General features: G+C 41.1%; 2 protein-coding genes across 22 annotated transcripts in view; one reads left to right on the plus strand and one right to left on the minus strand.

Moving 5' to 3' along the window:
- The window catches only part of LOC116243858 (uncharacterized), a 654,784-nt gene that overhangs the window by 555,194 nt on the left and 76,499 nt on the right, over positions 1-23,091 (minus strand). Inside the window, exon 1 of one of the 21 annotated variants that reach the window (XR_016470631.1) lies at positions 8,179-8,248. The exons of the other annotated variants lie outside the window; for them this stretch is intronic. The gene's annotated coding sequence lies outside the window, so the exon portion shown is untranslated. Of the gene's footprint in view, positions 1-8,178; positions 8,249-23,091 lie in introns of those variants that run through there. 21 annotated transcript variants of the gene reach the window in all.
- CDYL2 (chromodomain Y like 2) overlaps positions 8,355-23,091 on the plus strand; it is a 55,272-nt gene continuing 40,535 nt past the window's right edge. The window contains exons 1-2 of the mRNA XM_031615513.2: positions 8,355-8,736; positions 9,553-9,659. Of these exons, the coding sequence (XP_031471373.2) occupies positions 8,517-8,736; positions 9,553-9,659 (327 nt within the window). The 5' untranslated portion in view covers positions 8,355-8,516. The remainder of the gene's footprint in view (positions 8,737-9,552; positions 9,660-23,091) is intronic.

Genomic DNA, 23,091 nt, shown 5'->3' on the forward strand with positions numbered 1-23,091 from the left:
AGGATACAGTTGGCTTTCCGGGCTGCAAGGGCTCACGCTCATCTTTCTGTCAGTATAACCAAGATCTTTTCTTCAGGACTGAGTTCCATCCTCACATCCCCCAGCTTACACTGATAGCAAGGATTGCATTGACCAAGGTGCAAGATCCTGCACTTGGATTTGCTGAACCTCACAAGGTTCACCTGTGCCCACTGCTCATCCTGTCTAGTTCCCAGTCTCTAAAAAGTCAACTTAGAATTTGCACTAGGCTCAAGGAATCCAGGCACTCACCTATAACTTCTGACCTTTCTGAAGGATGAGAACTAAAATTCACAGGATTAACAGCGCAGAGAATAGATGTCAAAGACTTCTGCATTAGAGAGGAGAAATGAACAAAAGCAGTGATAACGAATTGGGGAGCCCTTTTCAAAGGGATACTTAGTTGACACATTCTGAAACTGCATCGTCAAACTACAGCAGAAAATTGTACTTTATTACCCAGAATCAGAATGGACTGTTTTGTGAAAGAAGGGAAGAAGGGAAGAAGGGAAGAAGGGAAGAAGGGAAGAAGGGAAGAAGGGAAGAAGGGAAGAAGGGAAGAAGGGAAGAAGGGAAGAAGGGAAGAAGGGAAGAAGGGAAGAAGGGAAGAAGGGAAGAAGGGAAGAAGGGAAGAAGGGAAGAAGGAAAATGTAACTGAGAGGCTGTCCAAAGTAACACAACGCAAAACAAGATCGGTATCTGATGATATTACTATCAATATTCTGTATTATGTCCTGAATGAAAAATTATCTATACAGTATTCTTACAAATAACACATTACACGGGCTCAAAAAAAAAATAGACAGAACTCAGTTCTTCTGTACAGTAAGTTTAGATAATCTTATTTGCTTTGGTCTATCTGCTTCATCATAGAGGGTACACAAGGTAATATAAGTCAATGAGAATTACAATTCAAACTGACCAGAAAGAAACAAAAATACAACTTCTGCTTTCAGGAAAGTCTGAAACAGAAGTAACACGTTGCCAAGAGAATAGAGAAAGAAGTAAAATTAATGCATTATGATAGAACTAACAACACACAGTAAGGCTAAGTGATGAGAAGCGAGCTGGGAGCTTGATTCCATCCTACCAAGATGTGATTTACCTCCAATTAAAGACTCCAGGGCACAACTCCAGGGTAGGTTGCTATCCTACAGTCATTACTTCAAATCCACTGAAATGCCCACTTTCAGGCTGTGGCTTTTAATGTGCTCCAACTTGTTTTGTTCCATCCAGACAGTGTAGGAAACTTGGGTTTCAGTGCAAAGGTACAGACCTGATGCTCAGCTCTACTCAGTTTAACCCTTCCCTGACTTTCAAGTACTACTCCTCATTCACACTGGTAAATGAATCAGTCCTTAAAAATTAAAACTAGTGTTTTTCATTCCATTCTTTTAAATCACACTCTAAGTCAGTCTGCCTTGGTGTAAGTAAGCCCTGTTCATTATTTCTAAATCAGTACTGTAAATGGAGCTCAAATTATTAATAGTTACTCTGGTACTACAACCAATAAAGTTAAATTCTTGACTTTCCTACAATGGAGATGTTTCATGTTTTAAAATAAAAATGAGTATACAAACATAAGAATAATGTTTAAGAACCAGAAAATACCACTTTGCAAGTTCTTTGTCAAAAAATGCATAAGTACACTTTTGAAGTGCACTTTTCCTGCAAATAAATGCAATGCAAATACTTGGTCCCATAAGGCCCAGTTTAGAGCCCTCACCCTAAAAAGCAGTCCTAAGGATTAGCATAGTTAAGTGTGTACTGCAACATAGGGTTTGCTGTACATTCATTCACAGTGGGTATAATTCTCTTCTCAGAGACATTATGAAACCCAGCAACAGCCCTCATATGTAAATGGAGAGTTCCACTAGCTTGTCTATAATAACAAATAATTGACATGTATGATATATTTACATATTTTAGAAATGCAGACAGTAGTATAAGCCACCATAAAATATTTTATTTCAAAGCATCAAACATCTTAAGAAAATAAAAAGAAAAGAAAGCTATTCCTTTATATTTTAGCTCCTATGCAAATTTCGTGTAAACACATGCATTTTTAAAAAGTGAACCATTAGTAATACTAGAAAGAATTTCTGAATGCCCAACAGAGAAAATTAATGCTCCTTCTCTCTAGACTACAATAGGCTTTTCCTATCTCGTCAAGATCTTAAAGTTCTCTGTTTTAAATTTTCAGGCAAAGAGCTAATGCTTCACTAGTTCATCATCGTGTTTTGAGCCGTGTTACAATACTCATATATAACATACATGCATATAACACTATAGCATGATAGAAAGTGCAGCAATGACAGCAGACTTGCAAGGTCCTAGGCTGCAAGTGACAAAACACTCAAACACAGCAACCAAGAACACAGAAACAAAAGAAAAAAAAATCTGCTACCCACAGAAGGCCTCAAGGAGGCAGGTTTCCCCAGCAAGATATGCTGGCCTCCATTGCCAACTCTTAAATGAGGGCTGGGAAGGGGTGGATCCTGGCTCCAGCTCCTCCGGTCACTCAGATGCATTGCACACACCTGAGCATTTCCTCTACAGTGCATTACATTCAGTGAAATCCATCACAATCTCCCTGGGCTGAAGAATTGTCTAACTGCAAAAAGAAGTTTCTTCTCTAAGAATGTAATGAGAAACAATGCCACAGAGAACCTAAACAATTGTTGGCAGAAGGGCCTGAAAGTTGGGACACCAATTCTGTCCATGACCACGTAGCTTGCTACAGTCTGGAGAACCAAACCTTCAGGTTATCATGTGCAAGATACTAATATGTTTCCTATTTGGCAAAGAATTTTGAAAATATAATATAAACTGATTAAATATAACTTTATGAACTCTAATTTAATTATTCTTTTAAAGATAGGAAAAGCTTTCTTACTGTGAAAGCACACAGATTGCTCAGACAAGATGTGGAACTTCCATCCTTGGAGATTCCCAAAACACAAGAGCAGATGGTCCTGAGTAAATGTGCTCTGGTTGAACCTCATTTGAGCTGGAGGGTTGGATGATCCACTGTGGTTTCCTCCAATATCCACTGTGATTCCCTAATGATTGTATGTATTTTTGAAACACCTTGGTATATTACTTTTTTGGTTTTAAGCTCAGAAAAAAGGATTTGGAGGAAAGTTCTGGCTTCAGGCTCCCCATCCTCCCAGTTCTGACATTATGTAAACCTTTTCATCAATGCATCAGGCTCCATATTGCCCCTTATCTAGTAAGGAAGAAGTCTTAGTTTTCTGAATTGTTACCTGTCCTTGCATGGTTTCGGAGTTACTATAACTATGCAAAAATACTGCTTTTCACTGTGCTACCCTCATGAACCCTAAGGAAATAACACTTGTAATTAGCTCCTATAGAATGTATTTGAACTTACTAAATCTGTTGAAAATAAAACTGCTGAGCTGTCAATTTCAAAAGCGATTTTCCATATGAAATTTATTTCTACATGATCTACACTTTCCCATGTGTAGATCCCATGCTTTTCAGTAGTCAGAAAGGTAGCAGATCTTTCTGTTCTAAAAGGAATGTTTTGGCACCTTTCTATTATCTATGACAACACGTCAGGTGGAAGAGAGCTGCATTTGCAAAGAGAGGAAGCAGAACATGGAAAGATGTTATTTTCGGTGTCATTGGGAGATAACTGGCAAAGAACCAATGTGTTCAGGCAGAGACAAAGCTATCTTAATTTTCAGCATAAGAAAAGACAAAACAATGATTAGCTTCAATCCTTGTTGCCAGACATGTTTCCATAAAATAAGATTGTGAATGATACAACAGGATAGTGAGAGGAACCAGAAAAGGAGAGACGAATGGCTATGGAAGACAGCAAAAATGAGAGAAATCAAAAGAACACTTCCATTTGGTTTTTTGAATGAGGTCCTACATAATCATTTCTGTTGCAGAAGTGTGTGTTCTGCTAAAGAATGCCCTGCAATGGCCATCATGTGGCTGTAACAATAATTCATGGAAAGCACAGCTTTGCTGACTCACACCAGAAACCAATTCTGAACTACTTCTATCTGATAAGTCTTACTATCAGGTTTTCTTCTTGCTCTTTTCAATGACTGCTGTTAACAGAATGCTGCTTGTGCTGGTTTAGGGAAACACTGTTTTGACAGTGAAGTCTCCTCTAGCAGAGTAATTTCTGTACTTGCCTTTTTTCCTGACATGTCTATACACTATCTCTGCTTCCACCTCCTATGACACACCATTCCATGCTTTAGTTTTTAAGGTAACTTCTTCTCCATTTCTTGCTCTCACATGATGCCAATCTGTTAAACCTACTGCAATGAGTTCATTCTCACACCTGCATGGAAATCTGTTAAAAATAACAGATCACATGCATCAGGGAACAAACTACACCTCATATGACTTCCCATTGAAAGCAAATGACAAGCAACTAGGTGCTAAGCAATGGGACTTTCTTGTGTTCTAAGTCTAGATAGGCAATGACAAGTATGCACAATTACACCATATGGATTCCTTAATGAAGTATTAACCATAATAAATATTTTGTCTTCTTCTGCATATTTTAGCTGGCATCCATTTTCCCATACGTTCCTGGTCAAAGTTTCACTTTTCTCCCTTCCCAGAATGAGGCAATATTATATTGGTCATACTTAATAAAACAGAAATCTGTTTCATTTGTGGGAAGCAAAGATGGTTTTTTGGAACACCTGTTATTAAATATACTTTCAACATCAGAAAGGTTCTAATCTGGAGTATTTGCTGTACACTAACAAATAAACATCACTTTGTTTCTAAATATTATTGTTTGTTTCATTACACTGTGGTATTTCAGATTCTGTTTCAAATGTTTCCTCTTGATGATAGGTAATTGTATGTTACAAGCTCCAAAGAATGGTTTGGAGGAAGACATTAATTTAGCATCAAAATCAAACGATCACAGCATGGCACGGTGCAAAATGTATTGGGCTTTTCCCACGTTTACTTCCTCTTGTCACTAAATATGTAAATCAATCATAAAAAAAAACTGGTGCCCTCCTATTTTCATGTTCATCAATTTCCTTATTTTTAGTTACTAGCTCTATGGTAGGGACTTCCTCATCCAGTTTGGCAACTCCTACCTGACCTCCTACTACTCCTACCTGACCTCATTTCTCTGACAATTTCCCTGACAGCCTCCCTGGGATATGTCAGCTCTCTCTCAGACCAGAGTGCACAGCCATCACGGTACCAAACTCTAGGAAATCCCTCACCCAGCCAGAACAGAGACATCACAAGCGACTCTCCTCTTCCTGCTCATCATTTCCTGTCAGATTTTCCTTCATGAACTTACTAGAACACTTGTTTTAATTTTTTTTACCTTGACTGACACTTTTTCATGTTCTAGTCATCCTCCCTTCTTTGGTTGGAGATCGTCACTGAGTCATTGTGTTTCTTTACTCCCTGCTTCACTTCCACTTGCTACAATATTCCCTTTTGCCACACTTTGCCACACCTTCCTACCCTCCTACTCACAGACAAGGTTTCACACAGCTTTCTCTTTGCTTTCTCCTTTGGTTCCTCACCCTTCTCCTCCATCCTCTCATCCACACCTTGTTTTCACCTTTCTCTCATTTAATTTTAATATTTCCCTGCCATCTAATACAGGAATTCCCTCAATTCCTTCACGTACCAAATCATTCTCATTCTCTCCCACCATTTAGCGTCCTCTTGAAGACACAATGTGGTTCTTTGCAGCAATTTTTCATGGAGCTTGCTGCCAAAATGCACTATTAGACTGTACACTCCTTGGGGGAAGTGCATTATTGACTGTGCAATACCTACACTATTTGCATAGCACTGGACAGACTGACTAAACGATCAATAACAAATCAATGGCACAGCTATGACAACAGTATTTTAGCTTTCTGAAATAAAATAGTTTCGTTTTTAACTTTATTCAGTCCAAGAGATAATTCTTTCAATTAAAGTAGTGGACACCAGAGCATCCACCAAACAAAAACAAGTGTTCAAATGTGACGTATCGCACTTGGAACGTCTCCTTTGCTTGCATTAGTCTCCTGGGACAGGAAATAGAAGAAGGCAGTGACACAATAAGAATAATGAATAATCGCGTATTTAGCAAAAACATTCAACTTAGACTTTGTAATTTGTACAAAAATCTGGATTTTGCAGCAATTTCAGTTCAGAGTAAGGAGACTGATATCTAAAGACAATTAAAATTGGTGAATCTTTATTTACAGAAGATCTCTCAACAGAAACATTTTTCAAAAAATAGGTAACAAAAACTGAACTGTTTCTATTTTTACCAAAAGACTCAGAGATGCTGCATAACCTGACAAGTTACTTTTCAGACTTGCTGGACAAATGAAAGTCAGCTGGATTTTTTAAAACTTAAAATCTTGTCTTCCACAGAACGACTGGGAAATACGCTGAGACCACAATCAACTTTTCCTGTGGTTGACAATTGCAAAAGCCCTCCTTCTGCTCCTCACTATTGACTCACACACCACTGCATCCCAAGAGACTGTGTACTCTAAAACAAGGAATGAGTAATCAGGAAAAAGATGTTTCCCCTCTTCAAAGTATTTACTAAAGCATTCATCTTTTCAAAACTTCCAAACTAATATTTGTTTGGGTTGTAAATCTCAAGGCAACAATATTGACAGTGTTCATGTAATCTAAACACATACAATGTAAATAACCTTTGAAAATACAGACCAACTCATGGATATTCCTTCCAACGTGGCTGAGGTTGGTTTTCTCATTTTAGTTGTCTGAGAGCAGAATAACACCAAAGACCAGAAAGAAATGTCTGATTATTAGACTTGCCTTGAAAGAGAAGACACGCATTTTTGGGATGGGACATTTTTAGCCTATTCAAGATATCTTTTCAGTGAGTTGATACGATGAGGACTGGCAACAATACCAGGGATATTGAAGAGCACACCTGAAAAATGACTCACTGGGTTTGACTGCCATTTTCTTCACTGCTGAAGAAAGCAGCAAAATAGTAGGTGGAATAAAACAGATTTTGAAGAGAAATATATTAAAATGCCTACTTATCAAAGAAACATATTGTTCAACGAGGACTGTAAAGAAGTGATTTGATACTGTAAACAATAAAGCTCAGTTTACTATAAGACAAAGTAACGGATTTATCAAGGAGAAACCATGGGGTGTGATTATTAAGTAATGCAATTCTTGGGGATTAAGAAAATTTTGCTGCATTAATTGTTAAAACTGCTGAAGGCATGCGTAGTTTACAGTATTTCTTAATCCATTCATCATTTTCCTTTCTAAATATAAAATCTCAAAGATCTAAATATTGCTGGTAATCAGATAAAAATCTTCCAGTTACTTCAGTTAAAAAAAAAAAAAAAGGCTTTGTTTTCCATAAGCAGAGTTGCCTGTCTTTAGGAATTCAACATTATCGCACCATCTAGCAGACCACATGAACCATAAACGTCTTTAAGCTCCAAACTACTATAAGATAGTTTTTATTGAACTGTAAGTCAATACTAAACTGGTTAGCTGGCAAGTTCATAATCATCAGAGGTAATATTCACAGTAGAGGAGATTGGGTCAATCAAGACCTGTATGTGCATGTGTTATTTTCTACTTTCATGATAAAAAGTGACAACATTCAAAATATCCAATATCAATGTTTCAAATAAGGACCCTCTCAGCTGGAAGAGTCTTTGTCTTTATCCCACTTAAAACTTGCTGGAATTTGGAGTTGTAAATGAAATTTCACAAATAATTCAGTGCTCCATACCAGCAATATTAGCAATATTTATTAACCATACTGGGGCTTACTGCATTATACTCAATAACCTGCTCCAATCCGCTACTCAGATGATAGCGTGGACTGTGCCAAGTCTCACATTAATGTGGAGTGCAGTGCTACACAAAGGGCTGAACTCAAAAGATGAAAAAAGACAATAAAATGAAGATGAACAAAAGCCACAACTACAGCAAAGGTAGAGAGCACAGCGTTAAGCATCGTTCCCAAAGCAATGACTACTAGCTATGTGTTGGCAGTAAGGTGAAAACATGGATTGAAAACAAAAGCCACTATGAGAGGAGGACTGCCATGAAGGCAAGATGGGAAGAGCTGATCTGAGCAAAGCCTAACTGAGCTCCTCCATGACAAGAAAGCTAATCGCACTTTACCTGGAGGAAGAACTCCTTCACAGCAAACAGCTTCTTGAGAAACCTCCACAAAAATTGAGCCCTTTTCTTCACGGAGCGCAGCAGCCATGGCATCCTGCATGCCAGCTTCCATCTCCTCAAGACCCCACTGTGGTGGAACGTGGAGCTTCTACCTGCAACTAGTGAATTTGGCCTAATTTATGGCCAAGTTGGTGAGGAGATTCCTCTTTAACTTGGAAAGTCTGTAGAAAGAAGTGCTGGATGGCAATGGTGGGTAATGGCTGGAGCGGCTGCGTTGCTGGCGGGAGGCTGGGAGCTTCTGGTCTTCCCCCATCCTGAGGGCATGGTAGACCAACTCCATGCAGGACCACTTGCTCATGGAGGCCTCGTGTGGGCCAGGAAGATGCCAAGGGCCACGACGGAGCTGTGTGGGCAGCTCTGCTGAGGCTCCGCAATGGGATGGCGCCTCTGAGGAGCGAGCCCAGAAGGTTCTAAAATGGTGGCAGCCGCCAGCATCACACTACGTCACAACGGGAGCTGGTTGCCCAGCACCTCGGCACGAAGACCAAGCTGCGGGAGGTCAGTGGCTTCCATTTCCTGGAGAGGGCTGGCTAATTTGCAAAATGGCTGCAAGGGAGCAGGAGAAGCTTCTCCTCACACTGTGAAGGATGGGTGCCGGCGGGGATGAGAAGGGCCACCAGCCCTCTATCCTCCTCAGGCTGCACCGCTCGAGGGACTCTCGGGAGCAGCCCCACCACCTCCATTTCCTCGGCGATGGCCACGGGGTGGGTGGGGCGGCCATGCGGCGCCGAGGGGGCGGGAAGGTGGCCGCCAGGGCCGCCCGAGGCCGGCGGAGAGCAGCCGGCCCCGCGCAACGCGCGCCGTGACCTTGGGCGGGCGGCGCGCGGCCCTCCGCGGGCCCAACCCTCCCGCGCGGCCTCTCCTCGTCCCCCGCCCCTTTTATTTATATGTTATTTATTTATTTATTTCGGCCGAGGAAAGAGTTTGAAGTGCGAGAAGGGAGGCGGGGGGGGGAAGCCGTGAAGGAAAGACGTGGGGGGGGGGAAGAAGGAGAGAGAAAGAAAAAGAGGAGGCCGCCCTCCGTACGGCCCCGGGACTTTCCCTGCCGGAGGGCGCAGGGGCGAGCCGTCCCGGTGCCCGCGGGCGAGGCGGGTGGCGGCCGGCGAGGAGGAGGAGAAGGAGGAGAAGGAGGAGCGGGGGGGGGCGCCGGCCCCGCCGCCGCCGCGGGGGAGACGCGGCTCTCGGCGCTGTGCGCCCGAGCTGCTGCTGGTTACGCCAGCCCCGCCGCCTGCCTCTCTGCCTCTCCTCGCCTCTGATTCTGCGCACAGCCAGCCCCGAAGCCTGTCATTCTGCAAAACACAGTTTACTCAACAGAGAGAGCGAGCGGGAGAGGTGGAGAGAGAGAGAGAGAGGGAGAGGGAGACGGCGCGGAGAGGAGCCCAGTCCCGCAACCCAGCATGGCTTCGGGGGACCTTTACGAGGTAGCGGGGGCCGCGGGGCGGGGGGGCGCCGGCCGGGGCGCCGCGGAGGGCAGCGCCGGGAGCCGCTCCCGGAGCCCTCGTAGTTGCGAAGAGCGGAGGAAATCGCCGAGGGAAGGGCTGGGGTGGGGGGAAAGGGCTGGCGTGTGCGCCGGGGGGGGGGGGCAGGGAGGGATGGAGCTGCTCCCTCCCTTCCCTCTGCCTCTCTTTCTCTTTCTCTCTCTCGACTTTCCATCGGGCTCGATCTTAGCAGGCCTTGCGAGGGAGAAGGAGGAAGGAGTGAAGGAGAGCGAGAGTTAGCGGTAGGATGGGGAGGCGATCGCGGTGTGACGAGCCCGGAGAGTGGAGAAAGTCCAGGTAAAGTCACGGGCGCTCTGGACGTGCTGAATGTGCAGATTAGTGCGAAAAAATGCGCCGTAGCGCTGCCGGCGGGCGCAGGGATGGAGGCGGCTCTGCGCCCGCTGTGCAAAGTGCAGGAGCCGGCGCCAGGTTGCTTCACCTCGCGCCCGGGGTGCTGCGGGGGCGGCGGGGGCGGCGGCGGGCCGGGCCGCGCAGAGCGGAGCGGAGCGGCCCCGCGGCGGGCTCCGAAGTTTGGCGGCGGCGGCGGCGGCGGCCCCGCTCCGGCCGGGGTGCGAGGTGGGGCGGGAGGGAGAGAGGCGTCGAGCCGGCCCCGGCCCCCCGCTGCACGGCGAGGCTGCGGGGCGCGGGGAGAACGAGAGGAGCTGGAGGGCGGCCCCGGCCAGAATCCGACCTCGGGCTCCCGGTTCTGGTGCCCGAACTGAGGACGACTGCGGACACTCGCGCCGTGCAGAGAAAAAGAAGGGGGAAAAGAGAAATTAAAAACGAGAACGACTGGGCACGAGTGTTTCGCGCACACAGCTCCAGTCAATGGAACCGGGGTGGAACTCTGCCACCAAAGACAAACAAAAATCCTGGATGTCCGACAGCAGTTCTTGGCGTGGAGCACCTCACCAGGCTTTTTTCCTGGTGAAATGTTTCCTGGTGAAGCGGCCGTTTGTGCGATGCTTGTCTGGAGCTCGCAGATTTGGGCTGAGGCAGAAGTGACTGCCTTCCAGTTGGGTCTGCACGGCGGTGATAGGGGACCGCTCCGCCATCTGCTTGGGTGTGGAACCACCGCCGTGGTGGAGGCAGTTGGACTTGCTCTGTTTGGTGATCTGGTGTAGATTCTTCAGTGCGAGAGCGGGAGGATCCGGCAGGTTCCACACAGGCGTTTTTTACTTTGTCGTGGTCTTTCGAACTTCCTGACAAAGGTTGTAGTTACGGGATGACACCGCTCTATCAGGACTGTATTTCACTGGGTGGGACGCAGATCTTTGAAGCAAAAAGCACTTACACTCTCCTAAGTGGCGTTAAATGATCAGAAACACGCGATGATTTGAATAGTATCGTTGACCTTTTCCCCACCATTTTGCAGTATCTGTCACACTACTTTGTAATTTTAAGGCTATTGCGTATCAGCTGTATCACTGTGGTGACTCTGGTGGAGCCGGTGGGAGTTCTGTGAAGAAAAACTTTGACCCAAAAAAACTCAGCGATAAAATTTGTAACTTCTGGGATGCTTGGAGGACCTTTGCCTTCTCTTGTCTATGTTTTTCCATAGATATTTGGATTAGTTCTGAAAAGAAATAAAGCCAGTGCTTCTTGGGTTAATAGTAGCTGTGCTGGTTCAGCTCCTACTCATTACTTAAAAATTCTGCTCCTTTTTATGATTTTTTTTTTTGTGTTATTATAAGACGATGGCATTTGGTGGTTGGATGTGGGCTGTACGTTGAGCACTACTGCTTGGCAAAGAAGTGGCACTGCTCAAATAGTAACCCGGCATGGAGGTGTTCTGAGAAGGCAGGCTTACAAACCAAGCTGCCATCAGTTTAATGCCCAGCCACTTTGCAGGCGTTTGTACAGAAAAATGTGAATTGTTAGTCTTATGGTTCAAAGCCTCTGAATCACTTCCTTTCTTTGTTGTGAAGTGCTTTTGCTTATCATTGTGGAATATAGTAGAATTGTATCCATCATAACAGGTAAGTGGAAGTCTGGCTATTCATTTCTTGTTTGAGGTGTTTGGAATACAACCATTTGCAGCTGGCCATGGTATAAAATCCTCTGCTATATGTCCAGTATGTGGGGGAAAAGCGTGTTGGACTTAAGTTGTCAATGCAGCTACATTTTGCTTCTCCATGAAGCTCTCCATGACTGAGGACAGAAGAAACATCAAGAAAGTCAATGAGTTTGTACACCTGTAGGCAGCAGGTTTGCAGATGGCAATTTTATTAAAAAATGACTCTGCACAGGCTTCCTTGTTCCTTCCTGCATATTCATTCCATTGGTTCATTATATTTTTTACTGTTCTGTTATTTCAAAAGACTTTTTACCCTTTAAAAATTAAAATAAATTCAATGACTATCTTTATATATAAAGCAGTGTAAGACTGCAGCCAAAATAACCTCAGTGTTTGGTTAACTAGGTGCCATTTTCTAGTTCAAAGTAGCATCTAATCACCAGGAATTCCTGCTCTTATATTTCTTTTAGAACCGTAATACTATTGCCAGTTTGATCTAGAAGCTCAAGAACACCCATTGAGAATTCTGTTTACTTCTAGTCAGTTCTAGATTTGTGTTTCAGGACCAAGACACTTCGCATCAAAAGATTACATTGTATGTTAAGAGGCAGATATTCGTTTCAAAGTTTTTAAGTAAATATATTATTTATTTCCTGCTAACAGTCAGGAAAGTGGATGTACTTCAGTGCAACTTCCAGGCTTTATAAAATACTAGTCTTGCTTTGCTTGACTTCCACGTGATTATGACTTGAAGTTTTTCTGAGTAAGAGTCATGGAACATTTCTTTTCTTTTTTCTTATAAAAGGTGACCTGTTAAATATTTAAGAGCTACATTGCATATTCCTTAGAAGTAACAAACTAAAAATAAAGGACTGACAAAAGGGTATTTGTTCACAGTGGCCTCCAGTAATACAGCCTGATTTTGCTTTATGATTCAAATATATTGTGGGACGTGTAGATGGGAAATCCTATTAATTTTGGCAACAAACATCCCAAACAAAAATCCCAAAATTGTAGATTTGCATTAAAGTTATTGTCAATGATTTGAAGCAAAATAATATTTTGTATTCTCCATCTTGAATTTAGTTCCCACATTATCTTGATCCAAATAGTTCTCTCAGAAGGGCTCTGGCATTAAAAGTGTACGAGACAGCTTTACAGGAAAAAAGGATCAATACAAACAGCACACCTAACTTTCTTTCCTAACACAGCATCTCATTTAGTGCAATAACATTCTATTTTATTGATGAATATAACCAGTTAATCAGTACCGTGGAGATGCTAACGAAGCGGACTTCGATACTTCCTCTTATTTAAAATTTTGGGGTTTTATATATAATATACCAGTAAACATTCAGGGACAATAATGTTGAAATCTGAAGTCTTACTTTAACATTGTGTCAGGTTATATTACAACACTGGAAGTGAGTGATCTAAGGATTATAGCTCAGTCTCTGAATGGGACTGCCATGTGCATACACTTCTGGATCACAGTAATAAAATCACTTTTTAAACCGAGCGGTTTTGGCACTGAAGTGTTGCTCAGTTTGGAAAAGTGACATTTTAAAAACCAGCATCTTAATGAAATGATACAATGCCCATTGATAGGAGGCTTGTCCACCTTAGTGACAGGTATCAATTAAATCATAGTCTGTTTATGCAGCTGTGTAAGAATGAGCTGTCATTTATTTTAGGTTACGTGATCCCCTAGAAAGATAATATATTTCTAGATGAGTTGCAACATCTCTCAATTTTAACTGCACTCGAGTACCAGCAAAGTCAGAACTTGAAGATAATAATGGCACCATTTGGCCTGTTCAAGCCTTGCTGCATGTGGAGACATGCAATTCAGAGAGAGCACCACCAAGCTTTTGGATGTGAGGTTCGGGTTGCAGATGTAGTTTTGAAAATAATCCTTTTTTTTCCTCCCCAAAGTGAGGCTTACAGATGCAGGCTTTTGAGCACTGTGTTTTCCACCTTGCTTCTCTTTCAGTGGAATTAATTTTTAGATTTAATTTAAGTATGTATCTTAAACATGTTGATTGAACTCTACTGGAAAGCAAAGAAGTATTTTTTAAGTATTTCAAATGTATCTTCCACAGAAGAGGTGACTTGCAAGAAAACATTGTTTCCCAACTTAAATCAACCTCTTCAATGACATAATAATCCCATGCTAAAGAAGCAAGACAGATTTCACAAGCAGAAAATGGTGACTTGACGTGGAATCTGGGGGATATAGAACAGCATTAAGCTGCTGTGTTGTGGAACTGAAAGCCATGGATGCAATGCTTACTTCACTAATACTGGGCTTAATCCTACCAGCCAAGCATTTGGTTGCAGAAAAGCTTTACTAACAAGTATTTTGAAGGATCAGCTATTAACTATATGTTATCACTGAATTATTATCAAAATCAGTTCTTAGAAGACAATTGTACCCGAAATTAACCTGTAAACTATGCTATTTGCTGTCCATAGAAACCTTAATGCCTGATGAAGGCAGACAGTATTTGTTAACCACAAACGGGGCAATCATCTGGATGATGGATTAAACTGAGAAATAACACCAATGGAGAAGAAGTTAGACTGGAGTGCCTTCTGCCTGGTCACAGTTCTCTAAATTAAAGATACCAAGTGAATTTCAATAGCATAACTGGATAACTCCAGCAATTTTCGTTATCTTACTAAGAAATTCCAGCGTCAGCTGCATATAAACCATTACAATGCACGTAATGACTGTCCTGTTTACCTACAACGTCACTGTTGCTACTACTCCAACTTCCTCATTACATTGTAGACTGCTTGGCATACTTTGAAATACTAAAAACCAATTAATTGCTTATGCACGTTCTAGTTTTGTAACAAAGTACTTTATCTGGCTAGAGTATCACTTAACTCAAGGTACAAGCTGACTCCTGCTTGGAAGGACTGCTGAAAACGTCTATCATGCTCAAAGGCCTGAACATGGGAAGTGATGACTTTCCTCCACTAAAGCCCTTGCACTAAACTTGCTTCCCTTCATTTACCAATTTTGGTCTTTATACCTAACAGATTAAAACAACGCATTTTCGTATTGCTTTCTGAATGATAAATAGTGTTTTACTTTGGCTTTGGTCTTTGGGTCAAAATTAATATCTGGAAACAAACTCATTGTTTAGTTATTGTTTCTGAAGGTTGCAATATTTAGAGAGAGACTAGTTTAAATAATGGCAGAATTTAAATGTGATCCAATATTGAAATAAATTGGCTTTTTTTTTTTTTTTTAAATCAATGGAGTAATTGTGATGGCCAGCTATGCTGTAAATGGCATTTCTTTGTCCATTCATTTGACTTTTAGCAGTATTACAGTTTCATGGCTCTGTACGTTTTCATCAGTGCAATCCCTTTTTGTTGTTCCTCCTTACTCATATATTTTTCAAAAAAAAAATTTTTGTAGGACATTTTATAACACACATCTTAATATTGGTTTAAAAAAATAAAAAACCCACTTAATCATTCCTAGAGTCTAACTTATTAGAACAACAGAATACATAAAAGAATTTAACACCAAATATTTTCAATGTAGGCTCAATTTACATTTGTGCAAATAAAAATTTTCTGGTTTTGACAAAGGAAAAACAGTCTTTCTGGCCTGCTCAGTAACAGCATTGCACTCTTTGTGTATTATCAGAACTTCAGACTGGTAATATTGCATAGCTGAAGGAAAATACACTTAAATCTGTTTTCTTCTATTGCACAGAGAATATAGTTTTCAGTACTGTCTTGTTACCAGGCATCATGTAAAATATTGTTGGAAATCTGTTAGGTCTCTAAAAACTTTCTCAGTAATTTAATGTGTTGGACTTGCGTAGGAAAACAATTATTCCTTTTGGCTTATCAAAGAAATTTGATTCCCACAGTATTGTAGCCTACTGATCATGCTGTTTACAACAAAGCACTAAATCAAAACAAGTATTGAAACATCTGTCAGAAGTACACTTTGCTTTGAAAAAGATCAGTTGACCCACTTGGGTGTTGCTAAATTTCTCTTAGCCACCCACAAAGTTCACAGCCCATTCCTTCAGAAAGGCAAAAAAGGGACAATGAGGATGTTCTCTTCCATAAGGCGCTTCACTAATTCAAATTTGTGGATTTTGTTTGAAGTCATCCTATTGAAATGTGTTCACTGACAGGCACTCAGTACATGAAGAAGGAACACAGGGGACTACAGACCACTCAGTCTGTGAGCTCTGCTGTACGAAAATTAGTAGCACCTATAAAAAGACATGATGCATGTGAATGTGTCGTGATTTGGAGGAGAGTTAACTTTTTTTTAGAGGGAAGTCAGATCTTATGGAACTCTCAGAGTTGATGAACAAATGGATAGGAATGGTCATGGCTGCAGTGAGTGGATTTTCCAAAAAAAATCTCTTGATAGGATCTCATAGAAGCACCTGATAATGAAACAGATCTATGGTCCAGAAGGGTTGGTCATCTCTTGGCCAGCCAAGTTCTGAGAGAAAGCAGTGATAGGCTGTTATGATAGAGTTTCCAGACCTCAATACTGGGACAATGTTGTACAGCAGAATCATCAGTTCCTTGAAAATAACCGTATTTATTACTGAATGTCTATAAATTATTATTAGCACTGTCAAGGGAAAGGTTGACAGTGAAGAGCTCAGTGACAGCAGCTGAAATTCAGTGTTTATAAATGCAAGCTAATGATGAAAGGAAAAGTAATCCTGGCTGTACATGCACAACGATGAGCCCTGAAGAAGCTGTGACTGTATCAGGAGATAGCCTGGAATCATTGTGGAAAGTTTTCGCATGTGTCTCTGTTACTATTTTAATTTGGATCATGTGTGTGCATTTGAAGTGAAGCTCTTCATCATCTCCATTTTCCACACCTTAGTTTGCATCACAAAACAAGAGCAGGTGAAACTAAAGCAGAAAACGTGTTTCAGCTCTTAAGAGAAGTCTGGTCCATGGGACAAGAGTACTGCTTAGCAGAGGTGAACCTCAAAGAGAATTTGGGATATTACTAGAAAAGCAGTTGAGAATGAAACAGAATCTGATCGCTGCAATATCACTGCAGAATACTTTTCATGTTTGCTTTCATGCTTGCAGTGTTGCATCCATTTCAAGAAAGGCAAACAGAATGTTGCAAAGGGTGGAATGACTTTCATTCAAAATAACCTTTTGGTGATTTTCTGGCTAGCAGAAGTGATTGTGGGACACATGGATGCTACAGGAAAAACAAACGGAGGATGATTAGTTAATTCAGTGATGAAAGCTATTTCTTATTGTGCAAGAAAAAGTATGCAACAAATGAAGTGATCAGGCAAACGGCTGAGACAAAGAACTACATCTTCACAGCATTTAAGTCCCCAAGTTCCTAGTTTTAGGATATTGTGGAAGTCAAAACTATAAATGGTTTCAAAGAACAGTAAAACAGCATCTTGGAGGATAGATCCCTTTCTACCTTTCAGTAGAAAGAAATCCTTAAACTGCTAATTATCTGAAAGGAAAAGCAAGGGCAGCATTTACTCTCTAGTTTCTGTTTTCCTAGGTACCCAATACTAATTTCTATTAGAATATAGTAAACCCTGAGCTAGATGGACTTTTAGTCTGACCTTGTATGGTAGTTCTTAGCTTTGTACATAGCACAGTCGTTAAACAAACATAAGTATTGATTAAGACGTTGCTGCAGTTGGTAGAGATCACAAACATACATGCCTTACAAGTTGTATTCTGTATCTAATTGCTAATCATTGCTAATTAGTATCCTTGCAAATTAAAGGATGAATTGTAATAGTGGGTCACTCTCCAGAGCAGAAAAGTCCATTTCTGATTTAGAGACCTCTCCATTCAGAATTCCAACAAGATGCAACAGGTGGAAGACACAAACAAAAGACCAGAAGAATGGAGGAGGTGATGAAGTAACATCAAAACAATCACACATAGTAAAAGTGAAGCTTTGGCTCACTGCCATAGTTCTGTCTAATAGATAAGGTAAAAGGGAGAAGGATACAGTAGAAAACATCTCAGTAAATGCATGGAATGAGGCAATTTCTTGAGGCAGTATTATTAGAAAGCTACATTAGTGTAATAAATTTAATTAATAAAAATAGCTTTCACTTCTATAAAAAAAGAAATTCAGCATCAAACTTTTTGAATGGCCTTCCTAGGCTTCTTCAGTGCTGTACAGAATTGTTAATACACGTTTATCAATCTTTAAGAGCTCCTGTGAACATACATTAAAAGCCACTAACTCCTGACAGACACATGAAGTTGCTACTGTGGTGTGTTTGTTTTTCCAGCAATGGTGATTACTAACAGAAACAGCCCAATTTTTAACTGACCAGCTCAACTTGTTATATTCTTTGAAACATACAAAAATGAACTTCTTTCTGTCATCACTTTGCACTCACTGCAATGCGTAGTGGTGTTTTAAGCTGTTCACAGATGTCAAGCTAACTACAAAGGAGACTGCATTACTTATGTATCTTATTATTCTTCATAACAAGACGGGAATTACAAAATAGAATGTGACATTATGTTGTTTGTTTGTTTTTTTTAAATACTCTTCTAGTATTGGCTTGACTATGCTGATGGACTTCCTTTGAAATCTTACGCAGTTGAAATTGGTTCTAATAATATTTTTAAAGTTATTTTCATTTTTAGAGAAGGGACTATTACAAAACATAAAGTTACATTAATACATCTGATGAATTTGTTTTTTAGAAACCTTTTTGTAATGAGTTATCAGGTGTTTTAGCACAGGAAAGGTGCTGGGAAATTTCTACTAAATACAGTTCACATGGAAAAAAGAGGAACAATTATGAAACATTTGAAATGCAAACGTGTTGATCACAAAGTTTTTTTGGTGATTACTCTAAGGAAGGAATGATCAGGTACAGCAATGAATGCACAGATTCAGGAGATACACCAAGAGAAAGCTGCCTTTGGATGAAAAGTAGTTGAAATTGCCTCTAAATAAGTAGAGGAAGCAACCACCTTCTAGACTCACTAAGAGTATGACATAACAGTATGTCTTTAAATTAAATAGGAATGTAACTCATTAAAATCCATATAGGGAAGAAAATGGAGACATTCTGGATCACAAATTAAGCACTAGGAATTATGTTTAGGTACCACAGTGTTTCCACATGACTCCAGGGAAAATAACCTGAAGTCCTTGAAGGAATAAATAATGGTGCTCATGACTGATAAGGGACAACACCGTTTGGCTGTAGTAATTGCAGACTAGATTGTAACAGAGTTTGGGTGCACAAACTTAAGTTTGTCACACTCCCAAAATGTGAGAAGTTGAAAAGCAACTCTTGTGTAATTGAACTTTACAACTGGCTGCTAATTTTCTTCTACACAGAAATATCAAAACTGATGTACTGTAACAGTCAGAAAAGGTGACTGAGGAGCACCCCAGAGAAAGCTGTGTCTGATAATGCAGTTTTATGTATACAGGGTAAATGGCACTGCAATGCCATAATGCAATGGAAAGTACAGCAATGATAGCTGAGTAGCAAAGTCCTAGGCTGCACAAGCGACAATACACTCAAACACAGCAGCCACGGACACAGAAACAAAGGAAAAAAAAAAATCCACTTGCCCATAGAAGGCCTCAGGTAGGCAGGTTTCCCCAGCAAGATGTACTTACCTCTACTGCCAACCCTTAAATGAGGCCTGGGAAGGGATGGATCCTGGCTCCAGCTCCTCTGGTCACTCAGGTGCATTACATACAGCTGAGCTCCCCTGGGGTGGTCCTGCCTTCCCACCAGGTGCTTCTCACCAGATGGTCACAGCCCACCAGCTGTGACTTAGCATTTCCTCTACAGGCACCTTTTACTTTACACCCACAGGAGCCTTTAAGTTTCCTATCAAAATACAAATGGTAATTTCCCTGGCTAGCTTTTATGCCCCTCTCCAGCACTGTAGCAACAATCTGACTGCTCCTGCTGTCACCTTCCCTGCTGCCTTCCACCATGGTGGATGACTTCTGCTGCCTCTCTGTGCACTGGCATGCATTTGCATTGGATGAGTGATTAAAGCAGGAGTGCCAAGGTAGCCCTGTCATCTCTCCCTGCTGACTAAAGTCTTTGCAAACAATATGGTGCATGACATTTATCAAGATAACAGGGATTCCAGCCTCCAAGGACAACACCCTTTTTTGGTGTGTGATTTTTTTTTAAACATAGCAATCTTTGCATAATTATTCTTTCATCAATCTTTCACTACCCTGAAAGAAAGCACTGGAGAACCTCATGGCTCAACCTGTGGACTGCCTGTTGTGGCTCATAGTAATGAACTGCTGTTCTTACAGCTTCAGAAAGCTTCAAGGAGTTGCTAGCAGAATTGATGGAAGACTTCTTCCAAGAAGTTGCTTCTACCAACTGAATAACGTGTCCCCTAGCTTGGTCATGAGTCATACAAGAGATGCTGGTTCTTTTTCCTGCATTGTTTGACCATCACACACTTTAGCTTTCTGACATGACATGACTTACAGCATTTCCAGTGAGTGCTGGTGGGAGTAAATTTCTCACTCTTGGAAGTGGTCTCAAACACTGAAGTGTACACGTGGTTATCACTTATAGACAGGCTGCAGTGGGCTGTGATTTAAATTGTTCTGCAACTGTACTGCTGTTAATTTTCTGTGCTTCATTTGCTCATAACAAATACCACTGACAACCTGCTGCACTTATGAGAAAAAAGGCAAGTCTTTTATCATGAACTGGACCTTCCATTTTTACCATAAGTGATGCAGTTTTTCTCCTCCGCTATTAACTGCTGTTCTTGAAGTCCAGCTAGTATACAGAAAAAGAAGTTCCATTTACAGATAAATTACAATGTGCAAGCAACCCTTTTACTTAGGATATGCAATCCCCATTGCTCTTGTATCTTAACATATACACCCTTTGATTTTCTGCAGTCTGTCTCAAGATTATGCCCACAGTACAGTATACAAACCAAGGAGAAAGTTCTTAAATGCCATTTTATCCCTAGGCTACAAGACAGAATTCCTTAGGTGATCAATATGATTTCTAGCTTAACATAACCCTTCTGTACAATTTCTAGATTCCCATGTCAATTCTAAATTTTAATGCAGCTCAGAACAGCTCTAACAGAACTTTACATCTTTTACATCCAGCTGCTATTCCTCCTGTTACCACCTAAAGATCACCAGTCCAAGAGCACAAGCATCTCTGGTAATAGTGAGCTGCAGTTGATCTTGCAAAGTGCAGTTACACACCAAGTGTGTCATGTATTACTGAGAATCACAAATATGTGTTTTGGAAATGTATTTAAATGCATATGCGAACAGGCAGCAAGGGGATATACTGGATATTTAGTATTTGATGCATCACTCATTCAAGATGTGGAAGGTACTTGAGGGGTAAGCCTCAGGGCTAGCTGAGGAACTGCCTGCTTAGCCTTGGATCTCACAGGACTGATTGCAGGACTTGCCTTTTTTGTTCCCTTCTGGTTATACAAAGTGTAATATGGCTTTGCAGTAACAGTGCAGGGGAGTGAGACAGACGATGAACCAGGACTGTTCTACAGTCATTTTGTTGTGTGTTGTGTTTATTTCCTTTTGAAGTGACTAATCTTTAGCTCCGTTTCTGAGAAGGATACATGAACCTCTGACTCAAACAGGGACATCTCGAAATAGGGTAAAGCGGTAGCTGCTGTGCTTCTGGGACAGAAACTGCAAACGGTTAGGAGAGCGTTCCCCTTTTCAGACATGGTGGCAGCTGCTTTTGATCTGTGGCTTCTCGCTGCTATTGTGCTAGGGAATCACACTCTGTGAGTTTCCAGAGCCACAACAGAGAAGAAGTAAAGCTGTGGCTCATTTAGGACTGGGTGTTATTTTAATGAGCTTAATAAATCCTATATAGGACTGAGAGTTTCTTTGGAGTCCTCAGTCTTTCAAAGCAGTGCTCCTAACCTGACCTTTGAGCCTTGTGCACTGTGGAGCTCCAAAAAACCGCACCAGCTCTCTGCTGCACCAATTTCAGCAACATCCCAACCCTACTCTTAAGTGTTTGCCTGCTTTAGCAGCTGTTTTCAGCATCAACTGATCAGACGTCTCTGCACAGAGCTTCAATGACACTGTACTGCAAATGGCTTCCATTGCCCCAGGTCATCATGTTCACAGATGTCCAGAAGGTAGCTACTCATGTATAAACAGACTGATTGGTTCTGTGAAAGAAGTATCCACAGAAGATAAGGATGGGCTTTTTTGTTAAGCAAGCTCATCACATGGCTAAAGATGAAATGTTCATGAATGTTAATATTGTTCTTGTAAAACACAAATGGCAAGAACTCATTTCATGTGTGGAATAGACACTGGCCTTCAAAGGAAAAACTTCACTGCACTACCATTTATCTTGAATTTGGGAAAACAGGATGGAAATAGATCATTAATTCTACGGTCATGGCTATCAACTGTTCTTCACAGTCAGCCATATCATATAATCCTTCGCACCTAGAGAAATGGATATCTGGATCTGACTTTATCTTAAAATGAGCAAGGTTCTCTCCTTCAGAGCCTAAACTTCAAAGTTGTTTCTAGAAAGGATTGGTAACACCTAACTCCCTGAGTGGTTAAGACTGAAAATGCACTGGAGGAAAGACTCGGTCAGCAACTCCAAGGCCTCCTCTGCAGAAAAAACATTCACCATAGAAACCTAAAAATGACTCACAGTGATGAACTGGCATCATTTTAAAAGGAAAGTACTATTGTACCTGTTTCCTGGCTACAGGACACCTTTACTAACGGACAGGAATTGTGAATTATGTATTCATGGAATGTCTGGTTTGTTACACTCAAAATGAAAAAAAGAAAAAAAAAACTTTCCTAAAATTATTCCAATATGCTTTAAAACCAAGAAGTGATAACTACGGTAGATAGACCAAGAAAATTAAAAGTCCTCAGGCAAAGTATGTTTATAAAAGCCATTTAAAAAACAGAACTTCAGCTGACCAAGTTGACCTTATTCATTACAGTGCTGGAGAGATTTGGCTGTGCATGGCTATGAGTGTAGCACTGTTTAAATAACACACCAGAATCTACCAGTAGTGTAATCCTTTGTGACTTCTACTAAGACATTATTTATAGATTTTGACACAGATGATTAGGGAACAATCTGATATGCTAGGTACTAGTGTTAGGGGAACATATAATTTACAGATGTATTAAAAAAAAATAATACTAATGTTTGATAAAGCCATGTTTCCCTTCTGCTGTTGTTGGTTGTTTTTTTGTGTTTTTTTTTTTGTTGTTGTTGTTGTTGTTTTGTTTTTTAATGAAGCATTTTGAAAAGGTTTTCAGGTAACTAAAAACAGAAGATAGCTAAGAGCATG

The sequence above is a fragment of the Phasianus colchicus genome, chromosome 13 (assembly GCF_987193195.1).
Source record: "Phasianus colchicus chromosome 13, bPhaCol1.hap1.1, whole genome shotgun sequence".
NCBI classification, from domain to species: Eukaryota; Metazoa; Chordata; class Aves; order Galliformes; family Phasianidae; genus Phasianus; species Phasianus colchicus.